We start from the raw sequence: 19,945 nt of genomic DNA, 5'->3' as shown, positions 1-19,945 counted from the left end.
TAAAGGAGAAATAATACCAATTCTATACAATCTCTTCCAGAAAATAGGAAACCACTTCCCAAGTCATTTCATGAGCATTCTCCTAAAACCAAAACTGGGAAAAGATGTTACAAAGAAAGAAAACTACAGATCAGTATCTCTCATTACATTCTAGAAGCAAAAATCCTCAAAAATATACCAGCAAACAGGGCCCAGAAATATTTACATCATGACCAAGTAGATTTCATCCCAAGAATGCAAGGTTGGTTCATCATTTGAATATTGATCAATGTACTTTAGCATAATAAAAAAAATGTTAGAAAAGCCATATGTCATATGAAGAGACTCAGAAAAAATAGTATTTGACAAGATTCACCACCTATTCGTAATAAAAACTGTCAGCAAATTAGGAATACTCACATCATACTTAATGGCAAGAGACTGAATGCCTTCCCCCCATGAGATCAAGAACCAGGCTCAGAGGTCCTCTCTCACCACTCCTACAGGGGAGGGACCTGACAGATACTACTTTAACCAAGCGATCAAGACTATCATCACTGGTGATAAATCGTGTTAATAGCATGTACCCCTTGAAATGATGGGATAAGGTATTTCACCTCTATGGTATTCTTCCCAAGCCCATAACCTCAATCTAATGATGAGAAAAACGTCTGACAAATACAACTTGAAGGACATGCTACAATATACCTGACCAGCACTCTTCAAACCTATCAAGATCTTAAAAAGAAAAGGAAGACTAGGGCAGTGTCGAAGCCAAGAGGAGACTAAGGACTTATGACAACTACATGCAATGTGGTATCCTAGAGTAAAGGGACATCAGTAAAAGAACTGGTAAAATCCAAATAAGTCTATAGTCCCATTAATGGCGATGTACCACTGTTAATTTCTTAGTTTTGACAAATATACTAAGGTTATGTAAGATATTACTTTTAGAGGAAACTGGTGAAACGTATGCTGGAATTCTCTGAACTATTTTTGTGACTTTTCTGAAAACTTAAAGTAATTCCCCCAAAGTATATTTTTTTAAAAAGCAAAAGGGCAGGAAATGATACACCGTGTAAACACGAACCAAAAGAAAGCTCAAGTACATTAATATCAGATAAAGTACACTTCAAGTTCTATTTCTAGGGATAAAGACAAATATGACATAACTATAAAGGAGTAAAATCACCAAGAAAACGTAACAACCCTAACTGTATATGCACCTAACTGCAGAAATCAAAATACTAGTAAAACTGATACATTTGAAAGAAGAGACAAATCCACCTTTGTGGAGACTTCAGTACTCTACTCTTTGTGATCACTAGAACGAGTGGATAGAAAATAACTTTAGAGATACAGAAGACCTGAAAAATATAATCAAGCAACCTGACCGAATTCACATTTACAGAACATCACACCGAACAGCAGAACACACATGCTTTTCAAGTGCATATGAAATATTCGCCAAGATCAACCATTTTCTGGGCCATAAAACAAATCTCAGCAAATGTGAAAGAACTGAAGTCAAACACAGTACGTTCTGTGACCACTACAGAATTAAACTAGAAACCCCTAACAGAAAGGTATCTGGTAAAATCCCCCAAATAACTGGAAAATCATGTGAGGTATACATATACACCATCCACACGTAAACTACCCTCCTATCCTCCTCCTCCCCACCATTATCCAAGCAGCAAGGAGAAGTGTCCTCTCGCCAACAAGCCCAGGCTGTGGACTTTTGTGAATCCTTTCCCTCTTAAGACCATCCACTTTTCAAGCAAATATAGTTTATAATTTTATTACCAAGAGAATTTCTAAATAAATATAGTTTATAAACTTATTACAAGAGAATTTATAGGACAATTCTAAGTCAGCCAGACTTCTCAGTCTGATTTTTCGTATGTGAACACATAACTCTCATCCTGCCCAAAACATACTCAAACCAAATCTACAGTGTGCAAAACTCTTTAGAGAAAAAATATTTTCTGATATTTTTTAGTCCCGCAAAATGAACAGTATTTTTTAATTGTAATATTATTGCATCCAATCCTTAATGAAACACAGGTACTTTCTGAATCATGGCCATTTACTTTACAAATTACCTTTTTTTTTTTTTTAAAGCTGTGAAAATGGGGGTGCCTGGGTGGCTCAGTCGGTTAAGCACCCAGCTCTTGATTTCAGCTCAGGTCATGATCTCCCAGATTGTGAGTTAGAGCCCCGCCTCGGCCCGGTCGGGCTCCACACTGTCAGCTGGAGCCTGCTTGGGATTCTCTCTCCCCCTCTCTGCCCTTCCCCCACTCGTTCTTTCGCTGTCTCCCTCTCAAAATAAATAAACTTAAAAAAAAAAAAAAAGCTGTGAAACTGTTCACCTCTTCAAGGAGTTTCTGCCCTACAGGGATGCCCATTAGCACCACCTAGTGGATGAAATAATAAACTGGGATTCAACAACTTCCCTGTATCTAAGAATTGAGGCTACTCGGCTAAAGCAGGATGGAGCCTTCAATTCTGTCAGGCCCAACCCATTATGTTATTGAAGGGGAGAGGGGGAAGCGGTGCCCGAAGAACCCAAGCGACTTGAATACGGCCACAAACACAGATGCCACATCCCCTTATTTTTAACAATAGCAAATTGGCCCTTTCTATTGCACGTTATAGCCATGTGCAAACAAATTAACCTCAACCATCTGGAAAATTTATCTGGAAATAGATCACAGACTTAAAATTAGGAGCTAACACCTTAATACTGCTAAAAGAAAACGAAAGAAAAAATCTTCATGAGCTAGAACTTGGCAAAGATCTCTTAAACAGAACACAAAAAAAATACCAATTATAAAGGGGAAAGAAATCAATAAATTAGACCTCATCAAATTAGGCCACAACAAAGCAAAAAAAAAAAAAACACTTTCCTCTTTAAAAAATACTTTTTACAAAAATTTAAAAAACCACAGACTAGGAAAAAATGTCTCCAAAACATATATCCAACAAATGGGCAAAAGCTTTGAACAGATACTTTACCAAACAAGACATATGGCTGGCTTATAAGCTCACGTAAAGATGTTCAATGTCCACTGGTCATTTGGGAAATCCAAATCCCAAATTATTGGGAAATCCAATATACAATGAAATATCATCACATTGGACCACTAGAAATACCACTAAATACCTTGGAACTAAAAAGGCTGTCATACTCTGCCTGGAAATGTTAAATTAGTGTTTTGGAAACAGGTTAGCAGTTTCTTAAAAACATAAGTATGTACCTATTACATGACCCAGCCATTGCTCTCCTAGCTGTATCCCAGAGGAGGAAAGCACACGTCCACCAAAGATTTGTACGTGAATGTCACAGCCACTTAAGTCTGTGGTAACCAAAACCTGGAAATTACCCAAGTGTCCATCAGTGGATGAACAGAGAAGCAAAATAGGTTATCTTCTTAAAATGGGAGTAATTATCAATAATAAACCGAAATAAACTATTGACACATGCAACATTATACATGAACTTCAATAATTAAGCTGAGCAAAAGAAGCCAGACCAAAAAAAACAGATATTCTGATACATTTCTATAAAATTCTAAAAACTGCAAACTAAGCCATAGTGACACAAAGTCGATCAGTGGTTGCCTAGAGTGGGAGAGAGGATCAGAGGAAAGGGAGAGGGTATTAAAAAGGGACACAAAGTTACTTTCTTTTATACATACATAGTTATATATTTGTCATATATGTGTGTGTATCAAAATTCACTAAATTGTACAGTTAAAATATGTGTAGTTTATTGGCAATCAATTATACCTCAAAAAACTATAAAAATGGAAATACATGCATTCACCATATAACCCAGCATCCCGTGTTTAGGCATTTATCCAAAAGATATGAAAACATATGTCTACATTGTAAAGCAGATCAATGGTTGGGGCGCCCAGGTGGCTCAGTCGGTTAAGCGTCCCACTTCGGCTCAGGTCATGATCTTACACTCCGTGAGTTCGAGCCCCACGTCGGACTCTGTGCTGACAGCTCGGAGCCTGGAGCCTGCTTCAGATTCTGTGTCTCCCTCTCTCTCTGCCCCTCCCTGCTCACACTGTCTCTCTCTCTCTCAAAAATAAATATTAAAAACAAATTTTTTAAAAAGAGACCACCAGCAACTACCCTTTCCTAAACACCACTCTGTGCCAAGCATTGTGCCTTCTACATACATCTCCTCTAACCTTAACAATCCTACAGCGTAGGTATTATTATTCCCATTTTAGAATAGGAGGCTTGGACTCAGAGAAGCTAAGCAATTTGCCCGAGGTCTCTCAGTAAGTAAATGAGTGAGCCCCAACTTCCAAGAATAAATCTGGTCTGACACTATAAACTATTTCTGACATAATGTCCCGCCTTCTCGACACCCAACATACTTATTAACTGGGGATGACCTCTATCTTCTACTGAACTCTAAGAAAAATGCATTTGCTTCCTTAAACGAGTACTTCCCTGAACACAAGTATCTGCTGGTATAATGTCATTCATTCCCCAGGTGATGCCTAATGTATAACAAAGACTCAATAAATATTCTGTATGTTTTAACTTAAACTCCTAAGACTTATTCTCAAGTAACTATTAGTTACGTTACAAATCTTTTCCATTGTTAGTATCTCGGCCTCTACTTCACAAGATAAACACGGCCCAAATCTTGCATAATCACGTTAGCCAGTTCCAGATCTTCCCCATGACATGATGTGGGTCACTTTTACATTGATGACAATAGTTTACTTTTTTTAAAGCTTTTTCTACAGTTCCCATGAGAGCCTTCTGCTTTCGACTGATGTCACAGAGAGAGCCCTCTGAAGCTTCAGTAAATAGGAAAAAAAAAAAGAGTAGATGCCACTGTTATTCTCACGACAAAAGACAAGGAAAAGGAGATGGAAATAATCACCAAACCCCTTATATTCAGTGACCCAGTACTTTTCCAAAACAGGGAATTCAAGGTTTGCCAAGGACTAATGTGGCCTAAGCAATAATGTAAGACATATATTTAGCTGGAATCCATTATATACCTCTCTTGATATGTGAAACACTGATCCCTCTATCCCAAAACATGGAAGTAAAGATGCTTCCTATTTCTATGCAGAAGTCATTTGAGCATCACCTTCACAGAGGATGATTATTTGCACAATTTTTTTTTTAATGGGACCTCTTGGAATCACTAAAAGGGCACCAAGTGAAGGTGGTACTTCTAGAAGACCTTCTAACCAAACAGTCTAGTAGCATAAGGACTAACTAGAAAAACTTACAGAAACACTCTTGTAAGGAAAGAAAGGTGTTCAATGGCATATGTAAATCATGCACAGGAAAACAGAAACCTCTTCAGGCTATTAAGCAGGCAGTTCTTAATCAAAATGCTAGAAAATTTACATACTATAAACATCAGGCTCTCTGCTGTCAGCACAGAGCCCACTTTGGATCCTCTGTCTCCCTCTCTCTCTCTCTCTCTCTCTGCCTCTCCCCTGCCGGTGTTCGTTCTCTCTCTCTCTCTCTCTCTCTCTCTCTCTCAAAATAAATAAAGAAACTTAAAAAAATACATTCTTTTAAAGGGATGGTAGTTACTCTTTGCAGGAAATATGAGGAAATTGGCAGGCGTACAAGGGAGGCTAATATGATAGATTATGTTCTATTAATCTGTGTGCTGGTTACATGGGTGTGTTCACTTGTGAAAATTCAACAAGTTACATATTTATGATATGTGCATATTTCTGCAGATGTCCAAAAAGTTTGTTTTAAAAAACAAGGGGCACATGGGTGGCTTAGTCAGTTAAGCCTCAGACTTCGGCTCAGATCATGATCTCACAGTTCATGGGTTCAAGCTCCACGTCGGGCTCTGTGCTGACAGCTCACAGCCTGGAGCCTGCTTAGGATTCTGTGTCTCCTTCTCTCTGCCCCTCCCTAGCTCCTGCTTTCTGTCTCTCAAAAATAAAAAAAATTAAAAAAATTTTTTTTCATGTTTTAAAAAACAAAAAAAAAAAATGCCTATGAAAAAGTACTTCTTTAACTGAGATTCCTAGCTCACTAATTTTTTTTTTTTTTTTTGTATACAAAAGTGAAGGAATAACAGACCAGACCATCGGCCAAACTGAATGCAGAAACAAGGGGAACGGCCTGGGTATCCAAGGACAAAACAAGGTGATCACAGTGCCAGCTTTGGAAAAGGATAGTGTCTCTCTCAGCATGGTGTTAAAGATTTTCCCAACGAAACAACACTCTCCACTTCCTTGTCAAAGGCAGGCTGAAAGCTCACGGCTAATAGGCTGCTTTCTAGAATGCTCACAGGCTTCTGCTCGTCTGATTGAGTTGTAACCAAGAGTCACCTACATTGCATTTGTTCTCAGATCAGTTTATCCCAATTTCACTTGCCATTGCAATTACATAATTTAATTAAATGTTGCATAAAAATACAATGCCGAAAGAGTCATTTCTATGAAAGCTAAATGGTAACTTTTAGCAACACTCAATAAAGGTAAGTTCCCAAAGAAAATTGCTATTGAAATAGAAAGAATAAGACACCTTGCAGAAGATGAGTAGAAAATCACAAAAATCTAGAACCATGCTTTCAAAATTCTTCATAAGCCAACTTTTTGAATTCTCACTCAGCTTTAAAGAAACATAAACTTGACATTTTAAGTGCATTATGGGGGTAATCTACACAAAAAAGCAGATCCTGTACAGGTGTGCTGTTTCAAAGGGGCACATGCACCCCCATGTTTATAGCAGCACTATCAACAATAGCCAAAGTGTGGAAAGAGCCCAAATGTCCATCGGTGGATGAATGCATAAAGAAGATGTGGTATATATATACAATGGAGTATTACTCAGCAATCAAAAAGAAGGAAATCTTGTCATTTACAACTACGTGGATGGAACTGGAGGGCATTATGCTAAGTGAAATTAGTCAGAGAAAGACAAAAATCAGATGACTTCACTCATATGGGGAATTTAAGAGACAAAACAGATGAACATAAGGGAAGGGAAACAAAATAACATAAAAACAAGGAAGGGGACAAAACATAAGAGACTCTTAAATATAGAGAACAAACAGAGAGTTGCTGGAGGGGGTGTGGGAGGGGGGATGGGCTAAATGGGTAAGGGGAATTAAGGAATCTACCCCGAAATCATTGTTGCACCATATGCTAACTAATTTGGATGGATGGATGGATGGATGGATGGCTAGGCGGATAGATAGATAAATAGATAGATAGATAGATAGATAGATAGATAAATGTAGACCCTGAACTGTAATCAGACCTATACTCAAAGAAAAGGCAGTAGACATACAACAAAAGACTGGTAAACAAATTCGAATTTTTTTTCCCTAAAAGAAAACGTTGAACGTAGGCACCATATTGATGAGTCCCCAGGTTGACCAATTTTTTTTTGGATTAGCTAGCCAACAGTCTACTCCAATTGTGAGGTATTAAAAAGGCTCTTCTGTACATCACTCAAGAAAACTGGGCAAGCAAACTAGACATTCAGGTGCCCACCGCACATATACACACACAGTCTCTCTCAATGTACACACACAACCCTTCAACACCCACCTCACTGAAACAGTACTAAAACGCAGAAAGGCATCCAAAAAAGAAATTAATAGTGAAGATGAAAGAAGTCTGGGGATGTAGAAGATCTTAGAAATAAGGACACACAAAGGAGTTCTTCACACAACTTTTCACATTTGCACAGCCAACAGGATAGGTATTTTGAAAGATAAAACAACCAGGGACACTTGGGAGGCTCAGTTGGTTAAGTTTCTGACTTCAGCTCAGGTCATGCTCTTACAGCTCATGGGTTTGAGCCCCGTTTCGGGCTCTGTGCTGACAGCTCAGAGCCTGGAGCCTGCTTCGGATTCTGTGTCTCCCTCTCTCTCTGCCCCTCCCTTGCTCCCACTCTCTCTTTCTCTTTCTCTCTCTCAAAAATAAATAAACGTTAAAAAAAATTAAAGATAAAACAGTCAAACCCTAGCCATAGCCAAGCTCATCACTGAAGTTCTTCCCCCCCTATCCTACTGCTGTCCTGTTCTGGTCTTGAATGGGAGAGTTCCCACATGCGATCAGCGGTAGCCAGAGTTTACAGCACTTTGGTTCTTTTGTTAATTTCTAGATTTGGCGGCAGAAATCTCCTCTGAGATATCACTAGGGGGAGCACTTACTCCTTTAAAAAATAAAAAAAGGTGGGGGGTGGTGATTAGGAAGGGGAAAATTTCCTAATTAAAGACGCACACTTTAGGTGACTGTCCCTGGAAGGCAAAGTGCAAAATGTTTTAAAACTCACAGTGTAAAGTGACTGGAAAAGCAGCCACATAAAAGTGAGGTTAGGTACATTAACCAATCAATATAATTTATGCATAGCGTTAAGAGCAAACATTGCTTAAGATAGAGTCATTTGGTACAAAAATATAAATCTGTAAAACAGGCTCACCTTATCACTCAGTTTAAAAATGTTTAATTAGAATTCGACCTTATCACTCAGTTTAAAAATGTTTAATTAGAATTTGTGAAGGTCCTGGTTTCTGATAAATCCTATTAGTAAAGGAAGTTAACAGGTATCTATCACAAACTTCAGTCGACATACTTTACTTGCCAGATACTTTACTAAACTATTGGATGGCAAAATTAATATTGTTATCCTTTCTTAAAAGTTTGAAATGTACCTTGAGAACCTACGTAACAAGGAAGTAAGGACTGGGAAATTAACAGAAGGAAATTAACATTAAATGGGTACCTAGTCTGTATCAGCGCTCCCCACATTACACAACCTTAGGAAACAGGAATTGCCATTTCCAATTTACAGATAAAAAAACGAGACCACAAAATGTGTTCCTGGTCAAACAGATAATAAACAGTAGAATAAGCTATAATCTAAATCTGTCTGATTCTACCGTCCACAATACAAAAAAAAAATCAGAAGTTGTTTAACTCATCTGGCATTTTGGTCAACTTAAAATAAATAAATACACTTTATGAAGACGTATATGTTTATATCACAGCACAGAACCAGAAAGAATGAAACAGCAACAACATAAAAGACGGCTTGCCCTCTGGGAGCTTACAATGAAAGAAAATGTTCACACACACAGGCTAAGGAATACAATGTAGTGATTAATTACCCGCTTGAGGGAGGCCATCAATAAGTGATAAGGGAGCTCACAGAAGCCTGGGCTCCACTTGGTTTCAGCAGTCAATAAAGGCTCTCCGTTAGAGGCAAGATCACAGCTGGATCCTGGGGATGGAAAATGTTGAACCGGTATAATGAAAGGTACCGCAGGACAGGGACAAGCAGAGGTAAGGACGAAGATGATGACTATGAGTAACAGCGAAGAGGCAGGACTGTTTCAAAAAGTAAAGGACTGAGTGGAAACCACCCAAGTGTCCATCAACCGATGAATGAACAAGCAAAAGGTGATACACCCACACGATACAATACTACTTGGCAACAGAAAGAAAGCAAGCTCTGATACGCGCTACAACATGGATGAACCTTGAAAACATTACGCTCGGTCAAAGAGGCTGGTCACAAAAGGCCACATACTGTGTAATTACATGACATGTCCAGAAGAGGCAAATCCATAGAGACAGGAAGTAGACTAGTGATTCCCAAAGGCGGGAAAGGGGGGGGGGGGGGAAGAAGCGGGGAGTGACTGCAAAGAGGTATAGTTGTTTCTTTGGGGGATGATAAAAATGTTCTATAGCTGATTGAGGTGAAGGCTGCACAACTCTGTGAAAACACTAAAATCCACTGAACTGCACACTTGACATGGGTGAACTGTAGGGCAAATGAACTGCGTCTCAATCAAGCCATTAAAAAAAAAAGTCAAGGGCCTGGTGGAACATCACATTGCACAGCTAAGAGGGAGCCACTTCTGCCAAGTTTAAGGGTCTAGAACTGATCTGGAGGCAATTAGAGGTATTTAAGTAAAGATTTACCAAATGAAAGCACAGTGTACTAACTTAGGGCTCTTCTCTAGCAAAATTATTCACATATTTCAAGTACGTTTCTAAAATATATGCCAAAATCATGAAGAAGACAGAGAACAGGAAAAAGATGATGTGATAGGATTTTGACTAAGCCACAAGCTGTGACAATTAGGAAAGCTGTTTTGCTTCAGCACTAAATGCCACAGATGGATGGATCAGCATCGTATTTATGCAAAACCAGAAATTCATCTGTGTCATGTCTTCAAATACCGTAATGTTCTAAACTTAATTACGAAAACTGCATTAACAATCGATCTAACATATTTTAGGGTAAGATAATGAACAGTGTGATTTGTTTTTCACTGGATGACAGTCCTCTGTATATAATGTTTCAGATATTAGATTCAATCCCAATGCTACCAGAACCTCCACGGATACACAGCTTGTGTGATGCAAACAAACTTGTCTGAATTCTAATGTAACATAATATTCCAAAACAGTTTTAATATACAAAATAAGAGAGCTGAAGAAACAAATCTGATATTCAAAGACGGAGAGGGAGGAAAAAAAATCTGGATATTAAAGATCCAATACAAAGGGTAAAGTACTCGAAAATAAAGCTGAAAATCAAAGAAAAAACAAAAAAAAACAGGTCTCGGTAGGAGGTTCTATACCACTGGAAAGTACGATGAAAAAATAAAAGGCTCAACATAAGCAGATGAGGCTGTAACAGAACTTATCTATAACACAATCCCACACCCTCCCCTGAATCCTAGGGAAGAAAGAAACCTTTCAGGCAGTGTGCGGTTATTCCTTCAGAAGCTGTCCTAAAGGTGAAATCCCACTTTCCCCCAGGGGGTGGTAAGGCCGTAGGAATCCAAGAAGAAGTCGGAGGGAGAACCTACACACAACCAAACCTGTGTTCGCCTTCCGAGTCACCTTGCAAACCTCCTTCAAGGTAGATGAGCCACAAGAAACTAAAGGAGACATCAGATCTCTTTTAAAACTTTGTCTAATGGGGCGCCTGGGTGGCGCAGTCGGTTAAGCGTCCGACTTCAGCCAGGTCACGATCTCGCGGTCCGTGAGTTCGAGCCCCGCGTCGGGCTCTGGGCTGATGGCTCAGAGCCTGGAGCCTGTTTCCAATTCTGTGTCTCCCTCTCTCTCTGCCCCTCCCCCGTTCATGCTCTGTCTCTCTCTGTCCCAAAAATAAATAAACGTTGAAAAAAAAATTTTTTAAAAAATAAAATAAAATAAAAAAATAAAAAAAAATAAAACTTTGTCTAAGAATGAGAGGACCCATCTGTCTCTAAAGGGCTTTGTAAATTCCAGAACTGGATGAAACTTACGTTCTGTGCCTAAGAAATACAGACAACTTAAGACACCGCGGTTCACTAACAAACAATAAAAGCAACATAGAAAACAAGTACAAGTACGTGCTCCTAAAAAAGAAGCCTTGTCATTGATATCTAGAGTAAGGTATCTGCTGTCACAAGTAAGTAGAGCAAGGCTGTCCGTTTCTTAATGTGAGCCAGAAGTTATGCGAAAGAGAATTCCGTAGGAGAGAAGTAGGAAATTATTACAAATCATTAACTGCTATATGTTAACAGATACTTATGCAAAGTCTCCTCGATTGTCTACCTACTCTAAACAAAAAAACCGCGGGAAAAGGCAGAAGTTTACAACTGTTGTTCACCATATTGGACATGTTAATTACTAAGGAATAAAGTACTTCAACTATAACACAATCAAGTATCAAAAAAAAGGTTAAACATGGAATTATTCTGTGTAAACACCAAAAACACATAGTTAACTCATACATAAATGAAAGTTTTCTTTTAAATAAATAGGGAAAAATAATGACAGCAGGCTACCAAAGATCACCAAAAGAGGGGAAATAACACCAACATAAGGTCTAATATCCAGAAAGATTTTCAAGTGATAGAATTATTAGAGAGAACGTCTAAATTGTAAGCACGCTACAATTCTGAGTGCAGAAACCCAAGAGGCCATGAAAAGGCTAAAGAATAATTAAGAGAATGAAAGTCATAGGGAGGGATTTTTTTTTTTTTTTTAAACAGGATCCTCCACTGAGTAACATGGGACCAGACACATGACCTATAAATTAGAAAGGAGAACGGGAAACTTGCCAGCACCTGAAACTGGCAAAGCTGACCTAAGCTAAGGAAACAAGGATGATAAATATCTGGGCAGGTAAATAACACCAGGTTTCAAAATCTGATTCTAAAAAACAGAAGTGAAAACTCACTTGCCAAAGGGGAAAACATGTCACTGCAAGTTAAAGAAAAGTTTTAAAACAAATGGACACGAACTACCTTAGGAAAATTTCTGCTTCTGAAGTATTTTCACAGCTAAATTCATTCATGTTCACTGCATTAGCTTTTAGGAAGCTAAATCCAAAGTGTTTGAAACAGTTGAAATTTGGTAAATATTTCTAATAACCATTTGCATTGAGCAATTCTGCAGAGTTTGTGAGATTAAACTTAAATGAGAGTAGGCTCAATTACATTTTAAAATCTTTCAGACAAAATGACAAAGCTTACATAGCAAAAGTAATATAAAACAAGATATCCTTAGCAACCAATTGAACTACCCTATGGGGGGAGGGGGGGAAGGGGGGGTTCTATGCAGCAAATAGCACATCACAGTCCTACTCTATGGGTAACTTAAAATTAATCACTGGACATTCTTTAAGTCTCATCTAAACTTAGTGGATCTGTGGGAGAACAACCAAAGCCAGAAAATAGGATGAGATCAAATTCAAACCCTTGGCTGTTCTATTCCTCCTGCTCCAAGGAATATTCTGTGAGTTGGTTGTCTTATTTGATCTCAGTTCTCAAATGCGTTAAGTCCATACCAAAACCGTGTAACATAATCAAGTGCTACACATGCCAAAGTACCCTGTTCAAGTAAATCTGAACAGAACCTGGAACCTGACATTTCACAACGGCATTCATCCACGCAGCCACAGGGAAACCGCAACAATTTCACAGAAAGACTTCGGGAAATACCTGAGCAGATAAACAGCCCTTTCAATATCACTGAGGTCTTCATCGACTGTCAGTCTTTCTATTTCTTCGGGTGTCTGTCAAGCGTAAAATACAAATAAAATACAAATTATGCACACAAACATGGATCAGTCTCGCCCCCCCAGTGACCCTCCGGGAACCCCACATGAGTAGAGACGAACGAAAAAGTTTCACAATTAAACATTATCACTGAAAACTAATCAAGGACTCTACATGCCGACCTCAACCACAGAGGTCTCTAATTTTCTTGAATTGTTGGGTTTGGGTGGTGGAGTTTGAGGTTGTTTTTGTTTTTTCTGTCGTTGTTTTTTCTTTTTTTAAACTCTTCTAGACTGAAGCTTGAGAATTACATTGTGGCTTTAGAACACTGCTGTTTAATTGAGTTTAATCGAGTTTAGAACTCGATTTTATATGCATATCTATACATACTTTTAATCTCTAATACCCCAAGGCGGTTTCTCCAGCATTTTCCACCCCACAAAATGCTCAAAGGGGGAATGGATGCAAACTGCAGCCGAGTGAGTATGAAAAAAGACGAAACGTGGAGTGGGGGAAGGGAATAAACTCCGGGGCTGGAAGGAAATCAAAGATTCGCGATATTGCGGCAGGTGGGAGCGAGAGGAGCTAAAGGGAGCTATTGAGAGGACGGCTGGGGGAGGGGGTGGTCCGTAAAGTAGGTCTGCCAGCAGCGAGGGTTGGAGGCTGGGACCAAGATGACTCTGCGGGGTGGGGGAGAAAACTGAAGGCTGACTCCCTAAAGGCAGGTGGGGATCAGGGTCCCAGCTGGAGTCCCGGAGGGGCTGGGAAGAAAGGACGCGCAGTGACTCAGGATGGGGGCCAAGGGTCGAGAGGGCTCTGAAGATCGGTAGCAGGACGACTCCAGCATGGGTGCTGGGTGGGAGGTGAAGGGAGGCCTGGCTGACTTGGGGGCACAGGCGACCGAGCTTGCTCGGATGGAGGAAGGGGCGAGCGGGATCCGGGGTGTCTCAGGGAGGGGGGGCAGGAGCTGTGATGACTGAGGACTGGGACGGGGACAGGTGGGGGGCGCCACTCAGGAGGGGACCAGGAGGCGGCTGGAGGGGCAGCTCCCGCAGGGCGGAAGGATGAGGGGCCAAGGCTGTCCTAGAGGGGCGGCTCGGGGGACACCGCTGGGCCGGCCGTTCCTGGGGCGGCTTGGGAAAGGGGTCCGGGGCGGGGGGCTGGGGAGTGCAGTGCGTGCGAGGGGCCAGTCCCTCGGGGATTGAGGTCCGAGCTGGGAGAACCGGGGCTGCGTCGAAGCACGGGCGCCGGCAGGGGCCGGTTTAGGGTGACACGGCGACTGGAGGAGGACTGAGGGGCCAGCCCGACTCCGAAAGGGTCCCGGGTCGCTCGGGAAGGAAAAGGGGACGGGACGGGACGGGGTCGGGGCGCGGGCCGGCCGCCAGGCGCCCTGCGGGCACTTCCTCCTCCCCGGTGCGCACCTTGAGGCTCCGGCGGACCGGCCTCTCGATGATGGTGAGCTCCTGCAGGTCCTCCATGTAGCCGAACAGGCTGTTCTGACTGAAATCCATCGCGTCGGCGGCGGGCGGCGGCGGATGCATGGACCGCCGGGCCCCCTCGCCGCCCGGGCCAGAGCGGCCCCGGGATGCCGGACGCTCGCAGCCCCGCGACCGCCCACCAGCAGGACTTTCTCCCGCTCTCGGCCGCGGGAGCCCGGCGGGAGGCTGGCTGGCGGCGGGAGACGGAGCGCGGCCGCCGGGGGCGGGGCGGGCAAAGCGAGGGGGCGGGGCGGGGCGCGCGGGCGGGCTGTGGGGGCGGGGCCAGGGCGGGGGAGGGGCCACAAGCCTGCCTCGGCCCCGCCCCCCACAGGCGCCGGGCGCTCGCGAGCCGGACGCAACTGCCGCGCCAAGCTGTGGTCGCCCCCACCGCCCTTCTGCGCCCTCCTCTCCCCGCGCCCCGCCCCGTGGCGCGTGCGCAGAGCCTTCCACCTCCTGCAGCCTGCGGAGGTGGGCTGGGGGCGGGGACCCGGAGCGGAGAGGCGGGACTGGTGACCCCGACCGCGAAAGAGAGGGAGGTGGGCTGCTGTGGTGTTCAACGTGATGGAGTAACTCGAGTGATCACTCGAGTGATCGCCCACTCCAGCAGGCGAACTATGGACTCGGAGACCATCCTAGCTCAGCTGTAGCCCTGGGGGAGGGATGTGTACCCAAAATGAGCAGTTACCACGTGGGGTGTGCCCGGGTGATGGGGTGATGGGGGAATACAGTCCTGGAGAGTCTAACATTTGGGTGGGGCAGCGGCCCAAAAAGGACTGCCGGTGGGGAAACGAACTGAATCTTAAACGATCAGTAAGACTTTCCTAAAGAAATAACAGTAAGCCCATTTCGGATAGAAGTCTGGGCGTGTTTTGGTTGTGGGAGGTAAAGCTGGGAGTGCAGGGGAAGCGACTGCTTGGCAAAGTGGGTGGAAGAGAGAGGCAGGTCCTTTATGGAGAAAGGCCCTGCTCTGGCCAGGCACGTTTGAGTCGCTTGCATTTGATTCTGTTAAGAATGGGAAGCCATGGGAAAGGGATCGGGGCCATTTTTTGGACTTTGGGGGACAAAAGTTGTGTTGATCAGGCTCTTCAGCAGCAAATCCCCTCTTTTTAATTTTATGTTATTTTCCACCCATGTCCTGTCCACACTCCCATTTCTCTATCCCCCATATGCATCCTCTCTCTCTTTTTTTTTAATGTTTATTTATTTTAGAGAGAGACAAACAGCACAAGTGGGAGAGGGGCAGAGAGAAGGAGACACAATCTGAAGCAGGCTCCGGGCTCTGAGCTCTCAGCACAGAGCCCCACGTGGGGCTTGAACCCCCTGCAAGATCATGACTTGGGCAGAGTCCTGATGCTTAACTGCCTGAGCCACCCAGGCACCCTGCACCCTCTCTCTTATATTTAAGATGTGTTGCCATATATGTATATATCCTCCAGAGATACTGTTCGTTTACGTATTATGAAAGATACTCTGCTAAGAACTCTTTTTTTCTTGTTTTTTTCTCAACATAACGTGTTAGAGATTTATCCATGGGGCTATCTATGTATACTAGGAGTTCATTAGTCCTGACCACTAACAACATTCAGTTTGTACATCTAACTCATTTTACTTAGCAATTCCTTTAAAATGGACAGTTAGGTTGCCAGCCGTTCCTTGTAACCACAGACAACACTGAATGGTATTAGACGTGTCCCTGATAGAGCATAAGATAGAAATGAAATTGCCAGGTCATGGAGTCGACACTGCTTGTTTTCACTCTGCCCGGTTGCCTTCTAGAGTGGCTTTGCCAGTTCGCAATCCCAGCAGTGGTACATGAAGACAGAGTTCTGTTTTCCCACTTTGTATGCTAACCTTTGGTATTATCCAATGTCCTAATTTATATCAATCTGATATCAGCAAAGCAGTATCACACTGAGGGGCGCCTGGGTGGCTCAGTCGGTTGGGCGTCTGACTTCGGCTCGGGTCATGATCTCATCGTCCGTGGGTTCGAGCCCCGCATCCGGCTCTGTGCTGACAGCTCAGAGCCTGGAGCCTGTTTCAGATTCTGTGTCTCCGTCTCCCTCTGACCCTCCCCCGCTCAAGCTCTGTCTCTGTCTCTCTCAAAAATAAACATTAAAGAGAAATTTTTTCTTAACAAAGTAGGATCACATTGTAATTTCATTGAGCTTTTTTGTTGATAAGTGAGGTTATCCATTTTTCCATATACTGAAAAACCACTGAAATGTTTTCCTTCTGTGAATTACCTATTTGCAGCCTCTGTCTATTTTTCTGCTAGGTTTCCTATTATTTTTCTGAATGAACTGAAGGAGGTTTTTTTTATCTGTTCTAAATATTAATCTCTTGTCAGTCTTAGACATTGTATGTCTTTGTCCCAATCTTTCACCTGTCCTTTTAGCTTGGCCTTTCCTATCCTACGGTGTAGGGCAAATCCGTATTTTGATGTCAACAAACGCATCTCATTTTAGCCTTGTGTAGTGTGTTGGGGGGAGGGTCTTATTTAAGACTCTTTTCCTGCTCAGAATATTCTCCTGCATCTTCCCGTATTTAATAGCTTCACACTTTTACCTATCACGGTTACGTCTTAATTCACCTGCAGTTCACCTGACATATGGCATGCCCAGGAATACAATGTTATTTTCCCTGCATAGTGAGCCAGTTTGCCCAGCAGTACCCACCAAACAATCCGTCCTCTCCCCCACCGATGAGTGCTGGCGTCTCTGTGCTACACCAAGTCTTAACAGACACACGTCTCTGTCTCTGGGCTCTCGTTTCTGCTCTGTTGATCCAGCTCTGCTCCAACACCGGTGCTGCACTGATTCCACTGCTCTGTTTTTGTTGCGTGTCCTAATATATGATGAATCCTCCCACGCTTTGCTCTTTTTTTTATTCAATATCGCCTCTGAAGTTCAAAGCAAAAATGGCCAGTGGTTACCCAGTGGCTAAAATCCAGGTATTCTCCACATCAAGGAGGGATGAAGGGGAAAACGGAGCTTGAAGAGATCAGGAGAAGAGGCAAAGACGCGGGGGTGCCGATTTTCCTGAGCAGCACCTTGCAGCCCCCCTTTCCTGCCAATTCCCAAAACTGTCCTCGTTCCCCCTCGTTTACAACCGATACTAAATAATATTTGTAAACTTTACCCTGCTTCAGCAAAGTATCATCTCCTATTTAGATTTTGTACTTGATAGCCTTCAGTGAAACATTGATGGAATGCCCAGGCATAGCTTTGATGTTGGCTGTTACAGGGTAAGAGACTGGTGAAGGGAAATTGTTCAGTTTGGTGACTAGAATCTAGCTGTAGTTACCACCCTGTAGGAGAGATAGCCTGCCCCAGCCTGGCCACCGGGAGACCTTCGTCCCATTGCCAGCCCTGCCAGTGACATGCAGTGGGCGGAGTCTTGGAGCCCTGTTTTCTTATCTGAACGGCTTTTCTTATGACTTGTCTCAATGCATCCTAGAAGCACTCCTATGAAGCACAGGAGAAATGCACTACTATTCCAATTTTACAGATCATGAAATTGAGGCTCAGAGAAGTTGTATGGCTCAGGCATGAGCACACAGCTAAGGGAAGCTAGATTTATTCATTTCATTTATTCATTCAACAAGAACATGGTGGTTAAGTGCATGGACTTCGGAGCCGAACTGCCTGATTGGCCCTGGCCAACTGCCTGGAATCCTGGCTCTCCTACTTCCTATTGTGCAAGGTACTTAGCCACTCTGTCCCCCACTTTACTCTTCTCTAAGATCAGACTAAAAGTAGTACTCAGCACAAAGTCTTTTTTTTTTTTAACGTTTTTTTTAATTTTTGAGAGAGAGACAGAGCATGAGTAGGGGAAGGACAGAAAGAGGGAGACACAGAATCTGAAGCAGGCTCCAGGTTCTGAGCTGTCAGCACAGAGCCCCACGTGGGACTTGAACTCACGGAACCGCGAGATCATCACCTCAGCCGAAGCCGGATGCTTAACCGACTGAGCCACCCAGGCGCCCCAGCAAAAGTCTTCTATGAATTAAATGGGATAATATGCCCACAATGCTTAGAGAAATTCCTGGCACATAGCAAGCATTATTACTACCAGACCAGTGTTCCCTGTACCCAGGCTCAGAGAAGATTCAGGAAATTATGCTGAATCTGTTGATTCTTGTGGTAGCTAAAATAATGTTCTCCCAAAGAAGCCCACGTTCTAATCCCCTGAAACCTGTGATTTTGTAACCTAACTTGGCACAAGAGATTTTGAAGATGTGCCTAATTTAAGGGCCTTGAGACGGAAAGATTATCTTGGATTATCCGATAAACCCAATGTGATGGTCAAGAGTCCTTATGAGTGGAAGAAGGAAGCAGAAAGTCCAGCATCACAGTGATATGATGCAAGAGAAACTCGACCAGCCATTGTGAGCTTTGAAAACGAAAGGCCCACAAGTGGACAGGCTTTAGAAGCTGGAAAAGGAAAGAAAGAAAAACTCTACTAAGGCTTCTTGATGGGAATGCATCCCTGATGGCACCTTGATTTCAGCCCACTGAAACCGAGTTCTAACTTCCAGAACCCTAAGGTAATAAATTTGTGTTGTTTTAAAGCCACTTAGATGGGTGGTAATTTCTACAACAGCAGAACTAAAACTAAGCAATTCTCTCTATGAGAAAAATATTTGCATGAGATTACTACCTCAGACCACATAAAGATGTCAGGGGCACCTGGGTGGCTCAGTCAGTTGAGCATCCAACTTCTACTGAGGTCATGATCTCAAGGCTTGCAAGTTCGAGCCCCGAATCAGGGTCTATGCTGACAGCTCAGAGCTGGGAGCCTGCTTCGGATTCTGTGTCTCCCTCTCTCTCTGCCCCTCCCCCACTCATGCTCGCTCGCGCTCTCTCTCTCTCTCTCTCTCTCTCTCTCTCAAAAATAAATAAAAACTTTTCTTTGTTTTGCTTTTTTTTTAATTTAAACAGGGCTTCTCGGGGCACCCGGGTGGCTCACTTAAGCTTCTGACTCTTGATTTCGGCTCAGGTCATGATCCTGCTATTTGTGGGTTCAAGCCCCGCATCGGGCTCTACACTGACAGTGCAGAGCCTGCTTGGGATTCTCTCTCTCTCTCTCTCTCTCTCTCTCTGCCTTTCCTGTGTATTCTCTCTCGCTCGCTCTCAAAAAAGTAAATAAATAAATAAATAGATAGATAGATAGATAGATAGCTGTGTATTCTCTCTCGCTCGCTCTCAAAAAAGTAAATAAATAGATAGATAGATAGATAGATAGATAGATAGATAGATAGATAAATAAATAAATAAATAAATAAATAAAACAGAGCTTCTTAACCTTGTTACTATGTGGGCCCTGATAATTCTTCATTGGGGAAAGGGAGGGAAATGCTGTCCTGTGCATTGTAGGATATTTAACAACACCCCTGGCCTCTACTCACTAGATGCCAGTATCCTATCCTGACCTCTCCCCACCCACCACTATGCAGTGG

At 42.8% G+C, this 19,945-nt stretch overlaps 1 protein-coding gene across 1 annotated transcript in view; it reads right to left on the bottom strand.

Moving 5' to 3' along the window:
* Positions 1-14,702, bottom strand: part of PPP4R4 (protein phosphatase 4 regulatory subunit 4) — a 104,009-nt gene extending 89,307 nt beyond the window's left edge. The window contains exons 1-2 of the mRNA XM_011283478.4: positions 14,431-14,702; positions 12,953-13,026 (exon numbers count right to left, since the gene is read on the bottom strand). Of these exons, the coding sequence (XP_011281780.3) occupies positions 12,953-13,026; positions 14,431-14,550 (194 nt within the window). The 5' untranslated portion in view covers positions 14,551-14,702. The remainder of the gene's footprint in view (positions 1-12,952; positions 13,027-14,430) is intronic.
* Between the last annotated feature and the right edge of the window lie 5,243 nt (positions 14,703-19,945).

The sequence above is a fragment of the Felis catus genome, chromosome B3 (genome assembly GCF_018350175.1).
Source record: "Felis catus isolate Fca126 chromosome B3, F.catus_Fca126_mat1.0, whole genome shotgun sequence".
NCBI lineage: Eukaryota > Metazoa > Chordata > Mammalia > Carnivora > Felidae > Felis > Felis catus.
The sequence above is the reverse complement of the archived record's forward strand: the minus strand, read 5'-3'. Positions and strand labels throughout refer to the sequence as shown.